Source organism: Rattus rattus, chromosome 2 (genome assembly GCF_011064425.1).
Source record: "Rattus rattus isolate New Zealand chromosome 2, Rrattus_CSIRO_v1, whole genome shotgun sequence".
Taxonomy (NCBI): Eukaryota; Metazoa; Chordata; class Mammalia; order Rodentia; family Muridae; genus Rattus; species Rattus rattus.
The window spans coordinates 9,315,094-9,341,060 of NC_046155.1; the positions used below are offsets into that span (position 1 = coordinate 9,315,094).

The 25,967-nt window shown below is 48.4% G+C and overlaps 1 protein-coding gene across 1 annotated transcript; it reads right to left on the minus strand.

The window, feature by feature from the left end:
• Positions 1–3,668: 3,668 nt before the first annotated feature.
• Slc22a8 (solute carrier family 22 member 8) lies at positions 3,669–24,217 on the minus strand. Its single transcript, XM_032891582.1, has 12 exons — positions 24,058–24,217; positions 22,451–22,530; positions 21,472–21,828; positions 10,660–10,763; positions 10,008–10,162; positions 9,310–9,478; positions 7,465–7,588; positions 7,163–7,278; positions 6,086–6,300; positions 5,662–5,770; positions 5,322–5,525; positions 3,669–5,235 (listed from the first exon to the last, which is right to left on the minus strand). The coding sequence occupies exons 3-12, from the start codon at positions 21,802–21,804 to the stop codon at positions 5,154–5,156; spliced, it is 1,611 nt and encodes a 536-aa protein (XP_032747473.1). The 5' UTR covers positions 21,805–21,828; positions 22,451–22,530; positions 24,058–24,217; the 3' UTR covers positions 3,669–5,153.
• Between the last annotated feature and the right edge of the window lie 1,750 nt (positions 24,218–25,967).

A 25,967-nucleotide genomic window follows, 5' to 3' on the forward strand; every position in this document is an offset into this window, starting at 1 on the left:
ACGAACCTATCTCAGTTTTAGCCTCAAGTTTAGGACCTGACTTGAATTCCTTAAACAGTTTTTGGATTGTGAGCCCTGGTTACTCACAGCCAGAGGCAATGTTAACGCTAATTGGATGTTTCTGTTGGATTCGATTGGTTGGATCACAGACTAAGGAGGTTGAGGGCAGGTTGCTGCTCCATGGCTTTGGTTTGTAAGGTGCATCTGACACAAAACACTGAGTCCTGGAGTGAGTTGGTTCTCTTTCCATATTCTCATACTGTGTGACAAGAGCAAGTTATTAAATTCCTGTCTACCTCTTTCAAGATAGGGATGATTTTCATGTCTCCTTAATTTTGTTCTTGGAGGGTTAAATGAGCCAACATAGGTAAAGAATCCTTTATCCAAGCGTGCAAGTCTCTGTCTGTAGTCCCAGCTCTTGGGGAGCCTGAGGCAGGAGGATTGAGCCCAGGAGTTCAAAATCAGCTTGGGCAGGAGGATTAATACTTCAAGCTTAGTCTTGGCTACAGAGTGAGTTTGATGGCACCCTGGACTTCGTGAGACCCTGGGTTAAAGAATCTCTTACCAGGAAAGAAAAACAATCTAGATACTATGCTTATTCAGACTGCAGTTTTATGCATTAAATTGGGATGGGATTTATTGTCTACTTAGGTTCTCAGACACTCGAGGTGTTAGTCTAGGGCCATAATTTAAAAGCTGGTTTCCTCTTCTTTCTCTTCCAACAGGGTCTCATTATACATCCCAGTCTGGGTTCAAACTCCTGACTCTCTGGTCTCAGCCTCCCAAGTGCTGGCATTATAGGCCTGGATCCACTACGTTTGGCCAAAGAGCTGAACTCTTACCTGTGGCTCTGGAGACGTTTGCTGCCAAGCTAACGGGTTTGGAGGTAAGCTAACTTTGCAGAGAAGCAACCCAGAGGAGGCTGTAATTCATCCCAGACTCCCCCTCCCAGCGTGTGTTGATTCTAGCTTGGGCTCCATGGGTGTCCAGATGCCTGATACATTTTCCAGGCCAAGGTATATAAGAACCTGTGGCCTGGGGAGGCGAGGACAGCTGGACAAACAGCGTAGAGGCTGTGGGGTCCGTTCCCTGCCAAGACTTAGTGCTCTTCTGGCAGAGTAGGTGGAGTGTGGCGCTCTCCTGCAAGTCCCCTCCCTCTCCAAGCTTGTGCCTAATCCCCCTCTGGATAAGAACCTCTTTCTTAGTTGCTGTCCTAGTTAGGGTTACTATTGCTGTGATTGCCACTGTGACCAAAGCAACCTGAGGAGGAAAGGGTTTGTTTGCTTACACTTCCCAATCAAAGTCCTTACTTAAGGAAATCAGGACAGAGACTCAAACAGGGCCGGAACCTGGAAATAGTGTTGAGCAGAGGCCATGGAGGAGTGATACTTACAGGCCTACTGCTGACAGTGTGCTCATCCTGCTTTCTTATAGCACACAAACCCAACGGTTCAGAGGGTAGCATTACCCACAGAGGACTGGGCCCTCCCTCATCAATCCCTAATTAAGAAAATGCCATCCAGGCTGGTGTACAGCCTGATCTTATGGAGGCATTGTCTTAATTAGGTTCCCTCCTCTTTAATGACCATAGCTTGTGCTAAGTAGATAGAAAACTAGCCAGCACAGCTCTTGCCCAGTCCCTAGTCTGGCTAAGTCTATAAAAGGCTCCATTGGAGACTCCGGGAACTGAACTGTGGCAAGATCCCAAGATTTTCAGATCTAGGGACTGTCCCTTGTTGATCTTGTGGTTCATTAAAAATTCAGGGATGGGGCTCCTCTGTGCTAAATGGATCATTGGCTTAAATCTGGTTGTTCTCAGTGGAAGGTGTCAGCCCTGGGGGTCTGGATATGGGCGGAAGCTCCCTCCACCTGCCCCTGCGGGACCGCTTATCACTGGAACTGAGCGCTGTCACTCAGCTAAAAACATCTCTCGACACAGATGAGACTGAGGCTCAGACGGGAGCACGAGTTGCCCGATGAACCGACCGCAAGTCTCAAACTCAGCTCTTTTGGCTCCTTTTGTTCTCCCTACCGTGCGAGTTGCTGTCGCATAGGCTAGATTTCCTGGGATAAGTGCTGACTTTGTCTAACCACAGTCTGTTAAGTCAATGGGATGCAAAGTGTGAGACTACATGTGATTTTTATTACTTTGTGACACCTTTCAAATAAATAATTTACAGATCAAAGAAGACACTTTGGCTCAAACTATGTTCTGGAAGCATGGGGTTGAAATGACCCGGAGAGTTCAGAAGACTCCAGCTGCCTGCCATCATCTGAACTGGAAATTTCAGAGCCAAAGTGAACCTTGTGCCTTGTTCTTGGCTACCCCAACCATCAGGCAGTATAAGCCCTTCCAAAACCATAGTTTAAAAGCTAGATTTGACCTGGGGCTATAGCTCGATGATTGAGTGTCTGCTTGGTATGCAGGAAGCCTTGAACTTGATTCCCAGAACCACATAGCATGAGGCACTGTGGCACATAAGCAATCCTAGTACTCAGGATCGGAAGCTCAAGGCCATCTTCAGCTGCTAGTCAGCGGGTCAGAGGCCAAACTGGGCTACATGAGACTCAGCGAGACAGCAAACCTCATAAACTAGATGTGAGATCGTTCACCTGTGAGACGACCCAGAGGGTGCTCTGTTTTGGTTGGCAATTCGCTGAAGCACTTGTTCCTGCTCAGGGACAGACCAGATGGAATGGAGGAAGCAGGCGCAACAGCAGCGATGGCAAGGAGGAGGAATAGGATGGCTGTTTCACCCTGAATCCTGTCAGCAACAGTGGGAAGAGCTTTCTGGACATCTTTCTTTCCCTCACTGTGTGCCAGCAACCAACACCCGGGAGCAGTGCAGGAAGGGTCATGGCTGGGACATGCCGGGAGCCATCTTGGATTCTGGACCAATAATAGCCGGGCAGAAGGCAGTGGGCAGTGATTCACATTGAGCGCGGTACCAGGCTCTGCAGTTGAAACCCCATTAGTAGATGTCAAGTTCTAAAATGAAACCTGATAACCTCACGGTAAAAGTCAGGTCTCCAAGGTCAGCCCCAATTTGGGTACCAGCCCCAAATTGTTTAAAGGTTGGCAAGGAAGACTCCTGCATGCAAACCAAGTGTAAATGTCGTTTCCCCTGAGGCTGGGTGGCAGGTTGGTGTGGGCGGGGTTCAGGGTGGGTAGCAGAGGGATCCTTCTGCCTTTTCACGCCCTGTCCTCCTGGCTCTTACTTCTTCTCTCAGACTCACCCCCTCACACTGCTTATTTTCCTGACTCTCCTATCCAATAAACTACTTTTCATTCAGATCCTTGTCTTGGGATCTACTTCTGGAGAAATCTACGCCAAGATGCAACTGCGACCACAATTCATTATTTAATCTGTAGGGCGCCTAATCTAGGCTTTGGAGCCTCAGAAGTCTTTTGGGAGGAAGTCATACAAGTTGAGACCCCCCAAGATAAGTTGTGGGTGAGCCAAACGCAGTGGAAGCCCAACGGGGAACAGCTGAGTGAAAAGCTGGGGCAGTTTATGAGCAGAAAGAAGCGAGTGGAGGCTGGATTTCAGCATGTAAAACTGAAGTGTTAAAACTGAAATGGCCGAGGCAGGTTGGGACCTGATTGCAGCTGGTAAGAGGGTTGAAGTTTTATCCCCGTGAGAAATCACTGGAAGGTGGAGGCAGGGTACAATATAATCCTTTTCATGTTTATTAAGCGCCCTCTCAAATCTCTAAGTACACACTTGAGAGCAGTCATTAGCTCTGTGGTTGATAATGGAGTCCACAGAGTAGGTTGGCGTGTCCTATATAGTCGCAATAGCCACTGCTGAATGCTTGAACAGAGCTGATCCAAGCTAAGTGTCCTGTTAGGAGGAGGGAATCTTAATGGAGAAAAAGCCCTCCCTAAGACTGGCATGTAGATAAACCTGTGGGGGATTGTCATGTGGCAGGGCCTGGCCCACTCTGGGTGATGCCACCCCTGGGCTGGTGGTCTTAGCAGGCTGAGAAAGCCAAGAGGAGCCATCAATAAGCAATCTGTGGCCTCTGCTTCAGTTCCTGCCTTGAGTTCCTGCCCTGATTTCCCACAGTGAGTATGACCTGAACATTGCAAGATGAAATAAACCCTTTTCTCCTTTATGGCTTTTGGTCATGATGCCTTACTATAGCAATAGGAGCCCTAATATGTAGGGTTCTGGAAGTATTTGATTAGCAGACCTTGGGAATATAAACCTTTGGAGAAGGATGAAGTGCTACCTGTCATGATGCTCTGCCTTGGCTCTGAGGCAACAATGCCTGGTGAGCATGGACCAAAACCTTGAACTGAGAGCCCAGATAAACCTTCCTTTTAAGTTGTTTACCTCAGGTATTTTGTCATGGTGATAGAAAGCTAACACAGCTCTGTTCTCGGGAAATGGATTGGTGCCTGGTGAAAACACTGGAGGGAACCAGCTTTGTGGAGACAATACGAAGGTTCTCACTAGACACTGAATGCCCAATACCTTGACCCAAGTTGGACTTTCCAGCCTCCAGAACTATGAGCAGCACAGTTCTGTTGTTTAGACAATCCAGCTTATGGTAGTCCGTTATACCTGCACAAGCAGACTAGGACACATGGATGTGCTCATAGCAGGCCAGCTTGCGTGCAGCTGAGTTCCCATATCTCTGTGTTCATATGGTACAAATGGACATGTGTGTGCTCACATGTCCACATCATGGCCAGCCCTCTTCCCCATGAAGCGTGGCCTGAGTTCTTCATTGTGGTTTATTGAAATTTCCCACCAAGGAGAGAGTTTGGGCAAGGTAAGAAGAAACCATTAGAACTGCTAGGGGATCTCAAGGAAAATGGAGGTGGGACAATGGAGGAAATGGCCAATATGGCAAGGGTTGACAGAAGAATGGCAGGGCTGGGCTGCAGGGAGGATGGGTGCAGGAGTGAGTATGGGAAGCCTATGGCTAGAGCTGTGAGCAGGCCAGGTCTGGGTTGTGGGCTATGGTGGAGGTGTGAGGGTAGAACACCTTTACTGAACTCTCAGAAGTTTTTGTTCCAAGAGCATGGGCCCACCTAGAACTTTCCCCAACCCCCAAGGTGCCCAAGGAACTCCAGAAGGGTACTGCTTGGGATCAGTCTCTTGTGGCCAGGAAAGAGGATTCCGTTGTTCTCAGCTAGGGTCCTATCCACCAGTCTTCAGCGGGATTGTTTGGGATGCCTTTTCTGCTTCCGACTCCTGCTTTGTTTTCTTGACTTGCTTGTGCCTAGGGACATAGAGTTTAGGAAAAGCCTGGAGCTCTAGCCTGTTTGCTCAAAGGGAAGACACGGGTTCCAGAGGCAGAGAGCTCACCAGTTTTGTATGTCCTCGATAGTCTCCGGTAAGGGCCGATTGAGGGTCTCAAGCAGAAAGAAGGCAGCACTGCCTCCCAGTAGGGCCGTGGTCCCAAAGATGACATTAGGGATGAAAGGCTGCAGTTCCCCCGTGATTTTCACCAGTGGGGCTATCATACTTCCTACTCGAGCCCACATGTTACTGATACCCATACCCGTTTGCCTGGGAGGGTGCAGAAAAGGGATTGGCAGCTTGTGTAGAAGACTTTTAAAGGACAATCCTGGGACCCCTGCATAGAGGGCAGGAGGAGGATGCTACAGTCCCATCTGTTAGCTTCTGACCCAGGTGCATCACTTACCTGAGGACTGTAGGGTAGAGCTCACTCGTGTAGAGGAAGAGGCAGCTGAAGGAGCCAGATAGGCACCCCTTCCCAAACACAGCCAGTGCTGTTCGCAAGAGCTGCATTTCTGCATGGGAAGGGGTTAGGGCATTGGTCTTGGTGTTCACAAGCACCTGGATGCTCTCACTCCTTAGCAAACTTTGGTTTCGTACGTTGGGTTTCCTGAAGCTCGTATGAAAAGTGGAAGGTAAAAAACCCTAATATTTTTAGGTAAAGACTCCTAATGTTTTGTTATGTAGACCAATTGAATTGTTTCTTAGGAGAATAACTGGAGCCCTACAAAAGATAGGAATCTGTTCTAGGCCAACCCAGTAAATTGGAGGAGGGCGCACTTTCCAGCTGGAGGCAGCTTCTTCCAGAGGGTCCTAGGGTAACCTCTCACCTGAAGGCACAAAGATGAGGGCCAAGACGGCCCCTCCTGCTAGGAGCAGGAGGAAGCTCTGAGTGATGCGCCGGCCCAGATAACTTAAGGAGAGGATTGTGATGAACTTGGCTGGGATGTCAACCCCACCAAAGATAATCTGGAGTATGTAGATGTTGACTCCAAATTCTTCTACCCCCATAGCCAAACTGTAGTAGGCAAAACCAGTAGAAAACCTGAGAGACAGAAGAGAGGCATTGGTCAGTACCTCCAGCCAAGCTGAGGTCTCTTCCCATAGCCATCTATGGATTACCAGGATGAAAATAGTTTTGATTATTGTGGCATCTATGACTGATTCATATATACTGCTTGAGTACAATTGTGAGATTGTGTCTGAGCTCATTGAAAAGTGCTGGAATCGATTGGTCATGTCTGGCATGGTAAAGGTCTAGGGTGTTCATGGCAAAGTTGCCCAAGATTGGGCCCATAGAATAACAAGACTGGAGATATTTTCAGAAAACTAGAGGAGGCAGGAAATGACCTATTTTTGTTCAGTAGAAGTAGATTATCTGGAGAGGCAAAGGTGAAAGTCAAGCTATAAACAGTGAGTAGGCGACTCCTTTCTCTCAAAGCACAGGACAAATTTAACTGGGAAAGACTAGGATGGAGAATGGTTTCACAACCAGGTCACAAAAAGACTTTGGGGAAGATGTAGAATCAGCCAGAAGAGGAAGCGTGGGGGACACACAATTGCTTCTTGCAAGTCAGCAGCCTGCGGGGTCATCTCTACTCTGGGGGGTTCCCGAAGGTGAGCTAGGCTAGAGGGTTTTAGTGACAGAGAGGCTGACTGGGGGGAAAGTGCTATCGCCAGATGGCACTGGAGGGTCCAGAGCACATGATCTGTGTGGTGTAGTGCTACCTCAGAGAGGCAGGCCCTCTCAGCTGAATGTGGGACGTCTGGGATGGAAGCTGGCCTTAGTAGCCCCCAGGAGGCATTCTCTTGATTTCTTTTGCAGGTACCCTAAGCTCTGCCCTGATGGATACCTCCTTGTTCATCAGCCCTGTGCAGGGCATGAGTAGGAAGAGGTGGCAGGTTACCAGGCCAGAGAGAGACAGAAGGTCACACGACGAAGGATGGACACCCGGAACAAGTCAGATAAGCCATATTTGACCTTGGCTGAGGCGATGTCCTTCTGCAAGTTGAACTTCAGCTCCTTTGGACATAGGAGAAGGATGGATGCTATTAGTGGGCCTCGATTGTGGAAGGGAAGGAGGTTCAGGTCTAGTTCTTCTAGAAGATTCATTAGGGGAACAGATGGGATATAGCTCTAAGCCAAGGAAAGAGAGGCAAGAGAGGCAGATATGTAGTCCTGCCCCAGCTACAACCCCTTCTCACCTACCTCTATGGTGAGCTTTTTCCCTTCCTCCTTCTTGCCGTTGAAGGTAGCCACCCGTTGGAGTGTCTTCAGGGCCTTTGAGTATTTTCCAGACAGAACCAGCCAGCGTATGGACTCTGGTACCCACCTGGGGGCCAGAGTCAAAACATAGTGGCTCCCATTCCAGAGTCCCTTTTGAGAAATCTGCATCTGGAGCCATGGGGTAGGAGGCCCTGAGAGCCTGAGGTGACTAAAGCACTTTCTGTGGAGCTTCACATTGGCCCATCTTTGTCTGTGGGCTGCTTCTTGTTAGGACAAAATCCAGCACTCTTCCCCTTTTTTCTAAAAAGCCTTTCTCTCCCTTCAACCTAGGTTTCTTGTTGTTGAGTGTCTTCCTTAGCAAAAAGCCCCAGGGGCTGGGTTAAGGCCAGTGCAGCTTAGGGAGGAGTGGCAAACCTGAGGCTGGGCAGCTAGGCCGTTCTTCACCTCTACTGCCCTAGCTTTCTTTGGTCTGGATTCTTTCAGGGCCTTGGGAGGATGGACATTGGTCACCTGGCCTCAGACCCCTGCCCTCAGCTTTCTGAGTCTGTTTCTCATGGATTTACAGCTTCCCTTTCTGCCTTGACAGTCTTGTGAGCCTGCTCCCACCAAGACTGTGAAGGAATTTCTCTCATGTTTCATGGCTGAGTCCAGGACTCTAGTCTTATCTTCTTGAGAATGACGGTCAGACACAAGGGCTCCCAGATAACAAGCCTTCCTGTAGGCCAACCCTATAAAACTTAGGGTAATCGGCAATATCATCTTCGTCTTACATGGAGAAATCTTGATGCTCAGAGTGGGTGCGACCTGCCCCAAGTCACAGGACAAAGAGCATTGAGCTCTCACCTGTATTCTGCTGACGGTCTATTCTGTCTCCTGACTCTGTCTGCTCCCACCCCAGCTTGTGTACATGTTTCTGCCCCCACGCCAGTCCCATCTCCCATCTCACTTTCAGACTGCCATTTGTCTCTGACAATTCTATGTTCATGTCCTAGTTCAAGTTCCATCTCAGGTCTGTATTTTTCCATGTCACCTTCCCTGAGCCTCAGTTTTCTCATCTTTGAATAGGGACATTAATGCTCCCATCAAATAGAGGTGCCAGAAGATCAGAGAGAAGGTTAATTACTGTCCAGATTGGGGTCTTATGCATAGTTTATAAATAGTTACTCTACAACTTCACAGCTTTTCCTTGGAATGTTGGTGGCCTCTGAAGCTTCAGTAGTGAGTTATGCTGGCTAATTTCCTGGTTTTCTGTATGGCTTTGGGTTGAACGGGTTGATAATGAGTTCTCTGCCTCCTCTGGGTCTCCCACCAAACCACCTTGATTTTCACAGGTTTCCAAGTTGGGACTCTACTTTGGGTATTCTTTTGTACTTTAAATCTGAAAATCTCCCAGACCTGAGGAAACTTAAAATATCTCTTACATTCATCCCTCAGAATCCTCTGGCCTGCATAGCCTCTGTCCTTAGCTTCACCACAGGGTCCGTATGTTTGGACCATTTCTTTTCTTCTTCACAAATAGAACTTAGGCCATCCCCATGGACACCTATGCTTTTCCATGTGAAGCTGAGGCTTCTGTGCTCATGCTGGGCCAGCCCCCTCCCATCCATCTCAACCCATGCCCTTCTTGAGCTGCAGGCAGCCCCCAGTGTTCCCCACACCTGCTCTCTCGTGCATGTGCTTCAGCCCACGTAACCCTGCAACCCCAGAGGGCCTTTCCTGACTCTGGCATAGGGAGCTGGGAACAGATGGAGTTGGATAGCCAGGTTAGGCATGGAACTTGTCCCCAGTGGAATTGGGGATAGAGGAGAACATCAGAGGGCCACATACCAGGACAACAAGGAGAAGATGAAGAAGGGAGCAGACGTGGTTAACTGTAGCCAGCGCCACTGAGGAATGGCGTAGGCCAGGCCGGACAGAATGAACTGACCAATGGTGTAGCAGTACCCAATAGATGTTGATGAGATGGCCCGCATCGAGGTGGGAACCCATTCCACATCTGTGGGAGGAGCCCAAGGACCAGATTAGGGTCTTGTCAGGTGCCAGGCACCTCTCTGTGAAGTGCTATCAGCTTCTTCCTCCCAGTAGCTACCTGACCTCATCTGCTCCCAAGGGTTCAGTTATCACCATTGTGTAGAGATTGCCCCTGGAACCCAAGGACATAGGACTCAAACCTGGGCCTTTCTCCTCCCCAGTCCATTTTTAATGTCTTCCTATTGGCAAGTGACTTCCCTTGCTTCGTGCCTCAGCTTCATCGTGTCCCTCACTTCTGTGTACGTGCTGCAGTGGGTCAGATGCCTACGTAAGGTACCCAGACCCAAGGCAAGTCCTTCACAGCTGCTGCCATTATGTTTGCAATGTTAAATTCAGTTTTAGTATATGTGCTGCCGAAGCGAGCACGCAATGTTAAATTCAGAAGGATCTTGAGAAACCAGAGGTAGGGTCTCTGGGTTGGCTCAAACCTACTCTCTCAGCTTTTGGCTGGTGCTCCCCAAACCCTTGCTCCTTAGACTCCCACTGTGGCTCACTCAAGATAACGGTGCTCAGAGAAATGCCCGAGATGCTGCAGCCACACAGGAATCGGAAGATCATATAGACAGGGAGGCTGGGACTGAAGGCAGCACCAGAGCCGCTGGCTGCTAGCATGAGATAACTCCAGGTCAGGATAGGCTTGCGGCCAAACCTGCAGCTCAGAAGAGAGGAAGGGCCAGGTTAGTCCTGTGCATCTGCCAAATTGAGTGACTTTGCAGGCTTTGGGGCAAAGGGCTGAAGGCAACCCCCAATCCTTCCTCAAGGGCCAGGTGGAGCAAATAACTCCTTCACCAGAGCCTTGCTGGTAATTGCTATTATCCAACACGTCTGCAGAAGGAGCACTGGGTTAATGAGTTATTTCTTCCATTTCAGCTTAGCTGACTGAGCAGAGGTCAAAAGACCACATATCTTTAACCCACCCATCTGCCCTAGGTTTACGCTATGTAGCCACGAGACTGTGTTTAAAAACCTGTGTGGAGAAGCCAGATGATTCAAGTGGGGACTTTGGGTCAAAGAGAAGGCTATGGCCTGGCAAGGAAATGGTGTCTGCACACCCTTCCCATCTCCCCAAGCTTTTGCTTCTTTGGGGAAATGTGGGTAGAGCAGAGTTAAGAGGGGATGTATGTGGAATGTGCTTCCAACCCTTACCTGTCTGACAGTTCTCCAAACACAGGTCCTCCAACCAGTATGCCTGCCATGAAGATCGACTGGGCCATCTCCTTCAGTTTGTTGGAGCTGCACACCAAGTCCCACTGCACAAAAGCAAGTCAGGGCCAGCTCAGTTCAGTTGAGTCCAGTTCCCCCAGCCATGCTCACACACACACACACACACACACACACACACACACACACACACACACACACACACACACACACACACACCCTTGGCTTCCCTGAGCATGGTCTTTGACCGTTAAGCACCAGTTCTTTCTGCCTGTGGGGATTCCTTGGGTCCTTGACCCATGGTTGTGTGATGACAACATCAAGTGTATGTGACCTGTTGTGTGGTTTACAAAGGCTGCTTAACTGCTCAATTGACCTGCCCTTAGGCTCTTCCACAGAAGGTCCATCTGTGTCCTGCAGCACGGTTTGCATCTTCCTTCCCCCCATATATCCAAGGCTAGTCCCTCCACCTATATCCTTGACATCAATTCTCCTCCTCTTAAGGTCTAATCTTCTGGTCTCTCCCTCCTTTCTCTCTCTCTCCTCCTTGCTTCTCCATCAGTTTTCTGCATTCATTTTCCTGTCTCCACTCCCTCAAATTCTCTTGCTGCCCATCCTCCACACAGTTCTCAGTTCTGCTCCGACCAATGAACTGAAGCCGTTACAGCTTCGTTGTCACACACGCCACAGACCTTCTGCATCCTGACCTGACCTGACCCTTGGCAGCTTCCGTCCATCTCGCTCCTTTTTCTTCTTGCTTTTTGCATCCCCATCCCTGGCTCCTTTTTCCTTGGCTAGACTGTATGGCCTCTCCAGAACTCCCTCTAGATCCTTCTCTCCATCGACTTTCCCCAGACAATGTCACCTATTTCTAAGGCTTAGATGACACTTTATACTAAAGAGCCCAAATCGATTTCTGCAGCACATCTCTTTTGGCCTTTACACCATCAGTCTGCAGCCTTCTTAAAAACACTCCCTGGATCACATCCCATGAACATCTCAGACTTCACAGGACTTGTCCTTTTACTCTTTGTAAGCTTCCATTCGCACTAAATAGCGGCCCTGTCTTTTAAAAATACTTGTTTTTGCAATTTGCATGACTTTCAATCCATGAAGTCACAATTATGTTACTCGTGTGGAGAACACTGCCATGTTTTTTATGTATGTGCAGTGATTAAATTGTGCTAAGGAAACCTAACTATTCCTTTTCCTAATTCATATTTTTTGTGCTGATAACATTTAAAGTTTCCTCTTTTAGTTTTTATATTCAATCCATTGTAACACCATTGTGCAACAGAACTCAAAGCTTATTCTGCTCATTCAGCTACAATGTGTAGGGCTAGAGAGATGCCTCAGCGGTTAAGAGCACTGACTGCTCTTCCAGAGGTCCTGAGTTCAATTCCCAGCAACCACATGGTGGCTCACAACCATCTGTAATGGGATCCGATGCTCTCTTCTGGTGTGCTTGTAGGTAATGACAGTGCACTCACATGCATAAAATAAGTAAACCTTTAAAAAAAAAAAGAAGAAAAGAAAAAGAAAATGCCACACGTGTATCCACTGATGAGTAACTTCTCTGTGCCCACTCCACACCAATGTCCTCGGTCCCCAGCCTGCGACAAATATGGTTCTATACTCTATTTGGAGAATTTTCCTTTTTAGATTCCACATAGAAGAGCATGCCTGGTATAGCTCTTTTTACTCCTCCTCCTCTCCTCCCATCCTGTACAGGACATGGTATCCTTGTGTTCACAGATATGCACTAGAGAATCTAGGAATGTTAAACACGCAGGGTTATCTCTTCAAAGGAAGACATATAGAACCCGTTTTCCACCCAGGAGGCTGAGAATGTATGTAGTTGATAGCCTAGTGACCTGTGCTGTCTGCAGGGCCAGGCCATGCCTGATTTCCCCAGACACTCTGTCTTGTTTCACTCCTTTTCCTCAGACCAGTGGTTATCAACATGTGGGTCATGACCCCTTTGGGGGCCAAAGGACATTCTTTTACAGAGGTCACAAAGCAGATATCCTGCATATCAAATATTTGCATTAAAATTCAGAACAGTAGCAAAATTACAGTGATAAAATCACAACGAAATAATTTTATGGTTGGGGGACACCACAACAGGAGGAACTGTATTAAAGAAAGGCTGGGAACCTCAGTACTAAACCCTTGTCTTCAACATTGTTTCTCAATCTATAGAACCCATTTTAAATTAAAAAGATTATTTATTTTATGTATGTTGAATATACTGTAGCTCTCTTCAGACACACCAGAAGAATGCATTGTATCCCATTACAGGTGGTTGTGAGCCACCATGTGGTTGCTGGGAATTGAACTCAGGACCTGTGGAAGAGCAGTTGGTGCTTTTAACCTCTGAGCCATCTCTCCAGCCCCTGTAAGAACCCATTTTTATGGAAGAGATCCCATGTATTTTGCAAAGAGTTTAGATGTAGTCATTGTTTAATCTTTAGTGTGCCTGCATAAGGTTGAGTTAATTGTCACCAGAAAAAGTTTCCAAAATTTTATGTACTTAAATATGCTTAGGATAAACTGTCTGGGGTCTGATCTAGAAATCTGACCCAACACCCACTACTGATTTGTGTTGAAGTAGATTTCCTTCTTGCCTCACACAGATCAAAACTCTGCTGGCCCTGTGTTTGTATATATTTGAGGCAGGGTCTCTTTACATAGCCCCAGCTGTCCTGGAACTCAAAGGCAAATGAGGCCTAGAACACACAAAGACCCACCTGCATTTGCCCACTGAATGCTGGGATTAAAGGTGGTGCCACCACACCCAGTGTGTTTGTTTTTGAATCTGGATTTGTCTGTTTTTTAAGATTTATTTATCTTATATGTATGAGTGTTTTGTCTGCATATGTGTGTATGCACCACATGTGTGACCTCCAGAGGTCAGAAGTGGACGTCAGATCCTCTGGAACCCGAGCTAAGGATAGATGGTTGTGAACTGCCAGGGGGACTCTGGAAATAGAAACCAGGTCCTCCTGCAGGGGCATGCTCTCAACTGCTGAGCCCCTCTATTTCATCAGATTGCCTTAATATAGTCCTCATCATCTCGCCCTTGAATGAATAGTGACCACTGATGTTTACTCAGGGATCACTGTCCTAAAAGTAAGCTTTTCTATACTTTAATTTCTCCAACCCTCACAGAATCCACACTACATTCATTTCACAGGGGAGAAAACAGTCTCAGAAAAGACTACTGTGACAGGCTCATGACCAGTCTTTCCCATTCTTTTTCCAATGACATGAATGGCTTTTAGGTTGTTACTGTGCTAAGAATATTTTTTGGTTCCCTCTGGTCCACTAGGTAAAGACACTCACTCCCCTGCTGAGAGATTTCTAAGACCTGCTATGCTTTGGCCTGGTCAACCTGTCTGCTCTAATCTCCTGCTAATCCCAGCACACATTCTTCACTCCAGACATCCTGAATTGCTTGTGTAATGAAGTGAAGAATGTTCTCGACAAATGCCTTCCAAGAGTGTTCTGGAAGTAAAGTGTGGGGAGAGATCACAGAGCCCCAGGAGAGTTTTATTTTTTTCTACCTTTTTCTTCTGGAAGTGAGTCAGGAGGAGGTTGGATGAGAACTTCAGGTCTCCCGGCTAGCTTCAAGTGAGCCAACAAGTCCACTAACATTTTTAACAGGGAAGGGAGTCTACATGGTATGGCATGAAGGCAGAGGAGGAAACAGAATATAGCAGGAAGTGGCAGAATACAGGAGGGAGAGAAGCACGGCGGGGTGTCTAGAGAGGCTTCTGGTACTTTATGGCATTCTGTCTTAAGCTTTTCAGGAAATTTTAAAGAAAAGACCTACTGGTTAAATATTAAAAATAAAGCACACTTCAATTACACTGCAAATTGTTTTCAGAGATTTCACGGGTGACAAAGCTCATCAGAAGTGGAAAATGTGGCTGTCACTGCCCTGTAGAGCAACACAAACTGTGGGGGGGCAGTGAGACAATACTAGGCAGGGTAGACTCTTGTAGGAAGAGGAGGACAGACAGGACAGGATGGAGGCGGGGCTTAGAGTGATGGACACACAAGCCAAGCAATGCTGAGGCTTGCCAGCAACCGCCTGAAACTAGAAGACTTAGGGAGGACTCTCTGGAGGGCCTTTGTAGAGCACACACCGATCCTGTGGGCTTTGGGGTTCTAATCTCCAAATCTGTGAGATAATAAAATCTGTTGTTTTAAGCTACCGGGTCTGGAAGTAAAGTGTGGGGAGAGATCACAGAGCCCTCTCTGTGATCAAAATTCCTGTGGGGAATTTTGCTGGAAATGAATAAACTGTGTCTTTGCTATGTGTGAAACATCTATAGGCTTGATAGGCAGTGATGAGAGAGGGATTTGGGATAGATGAGGGAGGCAGGCGTGGAGCGATAGGGTGGATTTTTAAAGGCACCCAAGTTTCTGAGAGAGGAAGCGTTTAGAGAGCATCCTGGATGCGTTCTGTAGGACTTCATGAGCAAAGCCCCTGAGAGGGTCCTGGTGTAGCCTGTAGCAGAAGGCTCGAATATTCAAGACACCGGGAATGTTTTCTGTGCTGCCTTTGACTGGGGCTCCAAAGGCTGGGGCAGCCCTTGGATCTCGTCATGTTTTACTCTGAGTCTATAAAAACGATTCCTTTGCTGTTTTTCATGTGTTAGGATCCCCTTACTCAGGAATGTTGTCTGTTCTTTGATAATCTTTTCCGAGTGTCAGGGGCTTCTCCGGGTGGCCAATTCATGTGTGAGGTGAATGTCTGAGAAGCCTGACTCCCAGGGTAGCTAAGGTGTTCCTTGTCTCCCTAGATGTTTTTACTAGGAACCAGTGCTATGAAGCATCTTAGCTGTTCATCTGTCTGTCTTCCTCTCCTACCTGCTGTAGCCTCTTGGAGGCAGAAGGCATCTCACTTTGCTTTTTATCCCTGGCAACTGTCAGAATAGTTGGTTATAATACATATTAGCGTTTGTTTAATGAATAATCAATGAATAAGTAAAAAAGGCTTGTCTATTATACATACTTTTACTGATGAGACCCAGAGAGGGAAAGGTAACATGCTAATTGGAGGAAAACAGACATTAGCTTCTTAGTGCTTCTCTTCTGCCCTGGGCCTGGCCTAGGTTTGTAATTTCCATCAGCTCCTGTTGGTTCTCCATAGCCTACTCACTTGCTCCTCGTAGCCTAGTCCTATAGTGGATTTCTTTCCTCAGTCTTAGAGCATAACTAAGCCCCAAGGAGCTGGCTCCAGAAGAAAAGGACAGAAACCTCAGCCTTGTCTTTCTGCACGACCTAGTCCATCAGGAAGATGGTAGGGAGGAAAGAGAAGGGCTACTCTGCCCAGGAGGCAGCTTTGCAAGCCAAGGCAGAACGGCATCACAAAGTTGGTGCTGCTAAGATCTCATTTTCACAGAGAACCTGTGGCCCCCATGAAAGATAGCTTGCTCATGCGTAGCTTGGTTCATTTCAAGGCAGTGATTCCAGCTCAGGTCTGCAAGATCTACTGATGTCCTCAACCAGGACCACAACTCCCAGAAGCCCCACTGTGTACTGTGTTCTAAGCCCTGGGCTGCCAGAAAGAAGGCTTAAACATGGGAGCTGTTGTTCTGTGAGACAGCATAGCCAACCGTGGCATTGTGTTCAGGTCAGAGCCTGCTAGGCTGCCTGGTCAAGGTCCAAAGATACAGGTTTGGGAGTTAGGGCAGCAAGAAGAGTGGCCAGGAAGTCCCTCGGCAGGTAAGGAGACTGGATGATAGTCACCACAAGTCATTCAGGAGGCAGCCTATAATTCAACAAAGAATGGGCTTCCTGCTGCATGTAGAGAAAGCCGATTCAACCAAGACTTCAAACAATGTGCCTATCCATCGGCGTTAGGGAATCAAACAGTTTACCTTTACCTTTGGAGCCAGGTCAGACCTTAGGGAATATTGTTGCATGGACCTGTGCACCTTACGTCCTTGATAGAACCTATTTGGGGGCCGTGAGGACCAAAGAGGACAAGCCAAGTATCTTTGGACACAAATTGTGTTGCTTAGGAGTTATGCATTTTGGGATAGATGTGTGTGTGTGTGTGTGTGTGTGTGTGTGTGTGTGTGTGTGTGTGTGTGTGTGTGTGTGTTGATGTGTGCATGTGTGCTCCAGTGCACAATTATATGGGTGTACATGTTTGTATGTGTGCAGACACGTGTGAAAATCAGAGGTATTTTTTCTGATTGCTCTCCATCAATTTTTTTTGAGATAGGGCTTTTTACTGGACATAGAGCTTCCTAGTCAGATAAGTTGGTTGACTACTTAGTCTTAGGGAACCCTCCAGTCTCATCCTATGCTGGGACTTCAGGCTAGAATTGCTGCACCCAGCTTTTCAATGTCAGTACTTGGGATGGCACTCGGGTCCTCACCCTTATATGGCAAGCACTTCACTGACTGAGCCATGTCTCCAGCCCTGGGAAAGATATTTAAGTTCTATGTGGTCAGAGTCCTCAGCTGTTTTTGTAGGTACCTGATGCCTGCTTCTTGGATCTGTGAATGATTTAAGGAAGAAAGGACGCCTAGCCCTAAATCTGGAAGACTCTGTGCACTCAACTCACGGTAATTACTATTACTGATTGTTACTGTTGTTGTTTTTGTCATATGCCCAATGGCATGTGACATATGATGCAATAGACAGTTCTGGTAAGGATAATACCTGACTTGCTCACAGTGAAAAGTGTGGGAAGTGAAGCAGTAGCTCTGGGCCTGCGCACAGTACGTGTCCACTGAGTGAGCTTTGAAGATGATCAGGAGCTTTTTACGTAGTGGCTATCACTGGGGTCAGGCTGGCCAGAAATGTAGCCAGAGTGAAATCCCAAGTCTTTAGTAGGGAGTTAGGTCAGAGGCTGAGAAAAAGGTAGGAGAAGAGAGTATCCGAAGCAGGGTGGCAAGCAGCCAGTGGGGATGTGAAACAGGACTGGGGCTGAACACAAGAGACAGATGGATACATGTCCTGAATCTGAGTGAGGAGGATGGGGGTGGTCAGAGGTGGTTGAACAGGGGTCCTGCAAGGGTTCTCCTTGGGGTAGAGATCATGGGCTTCTTGTGGCACTGGGAGGAGGACAGGAAGGTACAAGACCCAGAGAGGAAGGCCAGGGGCTTTAGAAGGGAGCGCTCTGCTCACTTGAGGTTGGGCTCAGGCCCAGTGACTACCAGCTGAGCTTCAGTGTATGTGAGTTGCGCTCCAGGGAATCCAGGGCTCAGCATCCAGGTTCTCATGCCTTCCAGACATACAAGAAAGGTCTTTGTTTCCTCCTGATGTCCTAGTTAGAGTTCCTGAACAGTCCTGATCGCCCTTCTCACATGGGAGGCAGAACTCCATTCTACCCCATCCTAAGCACGCAGAACCTGTATTTGCCATGGCTGAATGAGCAAAAGATCAGGGTGCTCTGTGTTTGCTCTTCTAGTTCTGTTTGGTCATTAATGTTCCAGTGGGTGGGGAGGGCAGAGATCCTTCTTATAGGCTTGCCATGGCAGGGTCCTCAGGGAATTATAGCTTAATACAGAGCTAAACGAGGTCTGACATGGAGAAGGGTGCAGCCCCCTGAGGATTTGCTGACCCCTTGCATTGTGCAGACTCATATCATCTCAAGGAATGGAATGGGGACTGGGAATTTGGCTGGCACAGAGGTGAATTGAAGCTTGACTGGCTATGAGGGCCCCTAACCTCTGCTCTTGGCACAGCTTCCAGAAGCTCACCTGAGGAGTGACCTGGAAAGGAAGCTGCTTCCCAGTGGTCAGCAGTGTCTCTGTAGATGCAGGTGGAGCTTATCCTGTGGTTAGCATTGTTTAATCACTTACTGAATACCTAGTCCTGTGATGGCAGATAGAGGTGGGAGAGTACTGTCCCTGTCCTGGAGGAGTCACTGTAGGGTGAGGTTGGACATCTGTGGACAAGTCAAGATCACCCAGTTCCCTCAGTGGGGTGTAGGGTGGATGGATTACAGATCAGGTCCTGTGTAGCCTTCAGGAGCATGGCCTCTGGAGTCCTACTTTAGAGACTTGAATTCTCTACTTAAGCCTGTGTGAATGTTGTACCTCGGCTAGTGATCTACCTTTCAGTTTCTGAGGGCTGTGAGGATTTAAGTGAACTCATGGGTGCACCTATTCCCTTCTGGTACCTAGGAGCTCACACACCATGCTCCTGATGAGAACATCTCACGATTCCTTGTAAATCTGCCCTTTTCTTTCTTCAGTTCTTCCTTCTCCCCCTTCTTCCCACCCCCAGGACAGGATTTTCCTGTATATCCCAGGGTGGCCTAGAAGTATTTAGCCTAGGCTGGCCTCAATCTCCTACCGGAGGCACTGTGCCCGCCTTTTTCTTTAGGCTGTTTGTTCTATGTTCTATGTTTCTGGAAGTGATGGGTGGTGCTTCTTATTCCTTTGCACTGTCTTCCCAGATGCACAGCAAGTCATGCATACATTGGGAAACTTATGGGCAAGTCTCTGATTTCCTATCTGCTCTTTACCTCCCACATCTGTTTAGCCACCAGGGTCCATAAATTCCAATTCCCTGTTCTCTGCTGTCTAAACCCACCATTCCATCTACCTGCAACCTCCATCTTGGAGTCCTATGCAGTTCGCTACCAGCATATGCTGCCGCTAGACTAAAACTGTCTCTACAGGCCACTCTGTGTCCCATAGAGTGAGGCTCTTCATAAGGTCACCTGAGCGAGCCTGTCACACTCTTAAAGACTCCTCTTCCCTTGTTAGAGAGGCCACACTTTTGCCTTAGCGACCGCACTCGGCCCTCTTGCTGCTCTCTCCTGTCCCGTGTCCAGTAGCCTCCATGTCTCTATTCTTCAGTCTTTATGTGTCCGTGACTTTGCATTTAGCATTCTGAGCTTCCTATCCAGGGCACATTGCCCACTGGGACTCACTCTCTACTTTCCCCCTTCTCTTTTATGTTCAGAGCAAGCATGGCTGACTCCAACAAGCCCTCTAGGACCTCCTACCCCTGTGCTGGTTAGAAACCTCTTTGCTGGGTTTTCAGAAACTTAAGATTACGGAACATTTATTTATTCCTTCCACAAAAGTTTATCCCCCCCGCTTTGCGAGGTTTTATTCCAGGTGCTGGGGACACAGCAGCAAGTCCTGTCTCAGGAAACTTGCAGACCCCTACAGGGTAGTGCCCGTGGCCCCTCTGATGGTAAGCATCTGGGAGACTAATGGCTTCTTTGCCTTTGAGGCCTCAACATTCTACACTGTAACACTAATGTGCCTAATGTTTTGGATACTCGTATTCTGAACACTATGATTGGCACAGAGGAGAAAGACAATGGAAGAATAATGGATGTATCAGGGAAGAGAGATGGACTAGAGGACATGAATGTAACAAATGCTGTACTCAGGAGCCCAGCTCTGATGCTCAGCTCTCATGCTCAGACCCAACCCCACTTACTCATGGTGTGACCTAACCTCTCTGGGTTTCAGTCTTTCCATCTGAAAGATGGGGTTTGAATACTCATTACTTTATAGCTATCAAAAAGTTCAAAACTGGTAGTATTTGCAAGGCATTTAGAACAGGGTCTGCTGTATAATAAATGCTTTATAGAGAATAAATATTTGTTAACTACACAGATAATTATATAGATGGTGTAGATGGTCTGGGATACAAATCCTACCTCTACCCACAGAAGAAACTCAGGGCTGGCCTCTATTTTCTCATCTGTGAAGTGGAGATAAAGGGACCAAACTCCCTGGGGAAGCTGAGGCCCATAGGGTGATAACCCGGGACTGTATTTGCAAGGCAAAGGTCTTCTAATAAAGCAATGTTTGGATCCTGCACTTGTGGGGATCACAGGGTGTCCCTTTACGAAGCCTCCCTGGGATCTTTTGGTTAAAGCTCCCCTTGAACTTTGTACTGGGGGATATTTTGCTTTAAAATCCAGCTGTGAAACTGTATTACACTGAACGGTCACCTCTCTTCCCTGGCTCTGGGAGCCTAACCGTCAACAGCAAAAAAGACAGCCTTACACATTCACACACCAGAGAGCCCTGTGGAGAGACTCAGATATGCCTGACAGTCAGTTGACATTCAGCAAACACCAGTTCTGGGTTCCCCATCTTCCTCCCATCACAGTCTCCTAACTGGCCTGTCGGTTCATTGGAGGATTTGATTTAACTCTACTTCTGGAAATGATAGGTGAGAGTCTCAGCCACTGCATGAGGGTGACTGGAAAGTGAGACCCTAAAGACACTTATGTGGGTGACTGACACCCTCTGGATCTACCCAGGAACCTTTCAACCCTTGCAATGTGAAATCCCTCTACTACCCAGCCTCCCCAACCCCCAGCCCTGCAAAGCTTTGCACAGGATGGAATGTTCCTCTTCTAGTCTGGTTAACCCCTTGCCTGCTGTTCCACTCTCAGCTCCAGGGATGCTTCTTTAGAGAGCTTTCATCCCAAGCTCCTCCTTTCTTGTCCCTATAACTGGTCCAAGGATGGAAGGTCACAGTCCAAGGTCACTGCATAGCATCAGGTAACAAGTCATTCAATAACACCCTTGTAGGAGGAGGGGCTGTACAGTTTTGAATCCCCGGAGCTCAATACCATGCTGTAGATTGTTGAAAGAATGCTTGGGCTCTGAGCATGAAGTCATCAAACCACTCAGTTCTTGTGTGTTAGCGCTGGGACCCTACCTCTTTGCCCAGTTCCCTGTCCTTTAATCCAAGGAAACCTAGGCCCCTGTGCCTTTTCTATCCACAAGTGGCGCACAATGTATGGTAGTATCTAAGGTGAGGGGAGGGGGAGAGGGTGCCAGACCTACCTCTATCACAATGGTGTCTCTGGTGCTGTTGTAGATCCAGCCATCCAAGCACGGCTCGGTGGCCCTCTGGGTGTCATTGGGAAGACTGGCATTTGGCAGATGTACGAAGCGGAGACACTTCTCAGGCTTCCCATTTGGGTCCAAGGGGAGTACCCAGGGCCCTATAGAGGCGTTGGGGGGCGGGCGACAGTGGTGGACAGGGGTGGTGGCTGTGAAGATCTGTAGCAAGTTGTGGTTGGCCATTCCGAGGACTGGGAGGGCCAGCAAGGTCACATGCAGGTACTGGAAGGGGCCCATGCTTCCAACACGGTCCAGAATCTCGGAGAAGGTCATGGCACCAGGCAAGATGAACCAAAACTGTAGGCAAGGCATCAGGCCAAGAAGAGGTGTGTGTATATGTGGGTGTATGTTATATGTAGGCTTGTGGAGCATCATAGAGCCACATGCATGAAGATGTACCTAGTTGCATACGTGAGAACACATGTGTGGAGACATGTTTCGTGCATGTGTGAAGATGGGAGGGTTCTGGTGTGTGGATGTGTAAAGCTGTACCCAGCTGCATGGAGGGATATGGGATACCAGTGTGGGTGCAGTGGTATGTGTACATTTAAATTGCGCCTCGAAAGCCACGTGAATGCAGGCATGTGTCCCCTGTGCTTGTAGGTCATAGGTATGTGGGCACAGGGCCACATAGTAGGAATCAAAGGTCCGGATTGGGATGCACAGGCTGGATATGGGGGAGGGTGAGGATAATACACATCCCTGATTGCTTCATGTGGGCTAAGAAGGATCTCCTCAAGCTCAAAGCCTCCTTGCTGTTCCCTGGGGTAAGTCCCCTGTGCTGGAGTATCAGTAGAGTCCAAGCAGGTCCCTGAAGGCATTAGGGATTTGACCAATTACAGTGTTACAGTGAGGAAGCAGGGCCCGGCTTTGGGGTGTTCTTGGGTGCTAGACTTGGGGGCCTTCAATCCCGTCTCACCTGGTGGTTGGAGCTGGATCCAGTTGGACTGGAGGTGGATGCGGCGGTGGCCCGTGCTCTGTCCTAGGGTCCGGCGGCTGCTGTGGTAGGACAGCTCAGCTCTAACAAGCTGTTTGTGTCTCCCCTGGGGTGCCTTATATAAGGCATAAGCTGTTTCCTGGGCTAATGTTTGACTTTCTTTGGAAGATTAACATCCGGCAGGGAGAATGCTGTGCACCCACCAAGCCCAGCTCTCCCGAAAGGGCTGCCTCAGCCAAGGCTGTTGAGAGGGTGGAGAGGGGGCTGGGGAGTGGAGTGTGGCTGAGCCTAGAGAGCTGCTGGCTGGACAAAGGGCTTAGTAGCCCAGGGCATGTTTCCTAAGAGAGAATCTGGGAAGGAATTGAGTCTGAGGGTCCAGAGAGCCTCCAAGCTGATTCAGAAGACCTGGAGCTGAGAGCAACCGATGAGAGTGGTGCTTCTGGGCATGGGAGGCACCGTTCCTGCCATGCACCCACCATCTTTTCCTGCCCAGCTCCCGAGTAGGTTCGTGGAGAATGTTAGGGCACACTCAGACAGAAAGTCCCAAGCACTGATCCTTATGGTCGTAGAGGAAAACCCAGGGCCATCCCTGCCTGAGTCTCCATTCTTCCGTCTACCTGTGGACTTACTGCCCCCAGCTGCTCTTTGGCTTCTCTCTACAGTCCCTCTGGCTTTGTTTATTTCTATGAGTATAGTTTAATTACCCAATAATGTGCACTTCTTGTGTAAAACAGAAACCTTAACAAGCCAACACAAACTGAATCAGTACATTCAGTCTCACCCCAGAGCCTACCTAGGCAGAGTTTTGTGTATGTGGTTGTCTTTTCTCCTACGCACATGTCTAAGGCAGGATCTAGTAGCCAACTTGAAACTTGGTAGACACTTACGGCAGGTCCTACTGTTAGCATTGGCAGTTAGGGAGCTGTGCACTAACTAGCTTAGGGTCCTCAGCAGGAAGTAGGTCAGAGGTGTGGCTTCAAGTCCATTTCTGCCCTTAAGCATCTAAACTCTCTCTCTCTCTCTCTCTCTCTCTCTCTCTCTCTCTCTCTCTCTCTCTCTTTCCCTCTCTCTCTTCCTCTCTCTCTCTCCTCTCTCCACCTTCCTCCCCTCTTTGGGTGTTTGAGTCCAGATCTCACTACATAGTTCAGACCGACCGTTAAGACTCACAGCAATCCTCCTGCCTTAGCCTTCTCTCAAGTACTAGGATTACCAGCATTCACTCATGCTTCTGGTTTGAGTCAGAGTTTTCTATGAAGTCTGCTTCTTTCTTAACAAAGTTGCTTAACCTGTACTGCCTTTTAAGCCATGACTGGCTTGCTTTTAGCCGACTGTCACTATTTCCAGGGACCCCCGGGAGATGCCCTATTCCACCTGCTCTGGGAGGTGGGGTCAGAGAAGGGACCACTTGGAGTTCTCTGCTTTGTCTGGTTGAGGTCTCCCATTGTCTTCCTGGGCCCCTTTCTTAAAGACGGCATCTAGCCTCCAAGTTAGGGCTGGGATCCTCCTGCTGCAGTGCCTGCCAGCTCTTCCCTCTACCTCAAGGCGAGGTCAGCTGATGAACCCTGTCCCAGCCCCTCCTCTTGGCTTACCACCTGGACTCAGCAATTATTGATGTTCTCCGAGTGGCCTGAGGCAGGGTGAGATCTGGAGTCATCAAAGGAAGATTAAATTATACTCCAAGGCCGCCAAAGGGTTGTTTTAGGAAGGTTTCGACTGGGAGGCTTGCAGCAAGCTGGGCTGCTGCGGCTAACCCCCTCGTCTGGGTGTTCACCCTCACAGAGATGTTCTTTTCTAGTTCCTAGTTGGCCTGGGCTGTCCGTCTGTTCCTGTCCCAGTGGGATGTTGTTTGAAGGCGCCTGGTGATTTCCCTGAGGCTGTGGGGTTGAGCCAGAGTACACAGAGCCCAACAGCTCAGCGAGGGGCCGCTGTATCCGGGCAGCGCCCCCGGCCCCCAGCGGATGTGCATGGGTTCCTGATCCCTGAATCAAAGCTACTGAGGGTTGCTGCATGATGGACTTGTATGACCTTCCGTGAAAAACACCTTTTCCTGGGCCTCTTCTCTTCATTAGTTAAAGTGGCCTTGAAAAAAAAAAAAAAAAGCAAAGCATCGGAAACCTCTGAGTTAATAGTATATTGAGTACATACGTATATAATAGAGTTGGTGCTCCAGCTAAAGTGGGAGGGAGAAATGGCAGCCAAAATGAGTGTCCCCATCACCTTCTAACTCACTCTTGTCCTTGCTGTCTTCTGTCCCAGGATGCCTCTGCTGTGATCCTAAATTCAATGTATTCAAACTGACTTCTTTTTTTAAAAAAGAAATTATGTACTTAAGAAATCCTACACATTCAATGTATTTTTAATTTGCGACATGGAAATAGATTGTTCTTCTTCTTTTTCTTTCTTTTTTTCATTTCTATCTAAATTCTTCTAGTCTCCTCTAACCTGAAGCTGAGCTCAGGTTCCTCTGTTACCTGTCAGGTCGCATCAGGGGTGTGGGACTTGTCCGTTGTCCTCATCTCATCTGGGGGGAGGGAATTGAGGTCCAACGCAAAGGAACATAGGCTGGATCTCCAGCCTCATTGTCACTTTTCTAAATCTAAATTCCCTGAGGCAGGGGAACTGCTGACAAGGAAATCTGAACAAGGAAGTAGGGATCCCACCAATTTGTCTGTGGCCAGATGTGTGACCAAGCAGGGGATGCAGAGGTTCTCTGCCTTGAACCTCTGAGTGGGTACAGAACAGGTAGGCAGCCACTACAGCCAGCCAGCCAGCTAAAATGCCCATGTGAGTGAGAGACTCAGGTGTTGAACTAAGTCAACCTGGACTCACTTAGTTCTCTCTCCTGTCACGTTTCCATGAGCTTGTACATCTGAGGCCCCATGCTATGGCTGTACTTAGCTCCCATATGCTTCTCTGAGTGGACAGCATGTCAGAAAAATCATCACAGCGCCAGGGAGGTCAATGTCTAAGGTGACCAGACTGGAGAACTGCATCGGAATGGGCTGTCTGGAGGAGGTGGCAGCATCTCCAGGCTTCGGTGACTGGAGAGAGTGAGTTCAATAGATAGACTTGGGTGGGGAGAGCAGTGAGGATAGGGTGGTTGTGGGTAACAAGAGGAGAAATGAGCGAATTCATCTGGGTAGAACCTCTATTTCTATCTAATGTGGTGGCCTTGACCTCAGGGCCAGGATGTCTCTGTGACAGTTTCAGAGGATCTGGCCACCCTTTGGACTTTTCTGTCCTCCAGGAGTGGGAGAGGGAGAGTGTCAGAAGCCTGCATCCTATGAAGAATCAGGGTAGGAGGACTTGACTGAGCCAAGCTCAGTGGTACCCAAGTTTACTTAGTTCAGCATCTGGGTGTCTTGCCTCTTGTGTTTATCTTATGGGCAGATCAGCTGCCCTTAGCTGCTGCCTACCTGTTCCACCCACTCAGAGGTTTAAGGCCAGGACTTAGCATGTACATCCCCTGCACGGCTGCTTAGAATGTTCATAGGTGAAG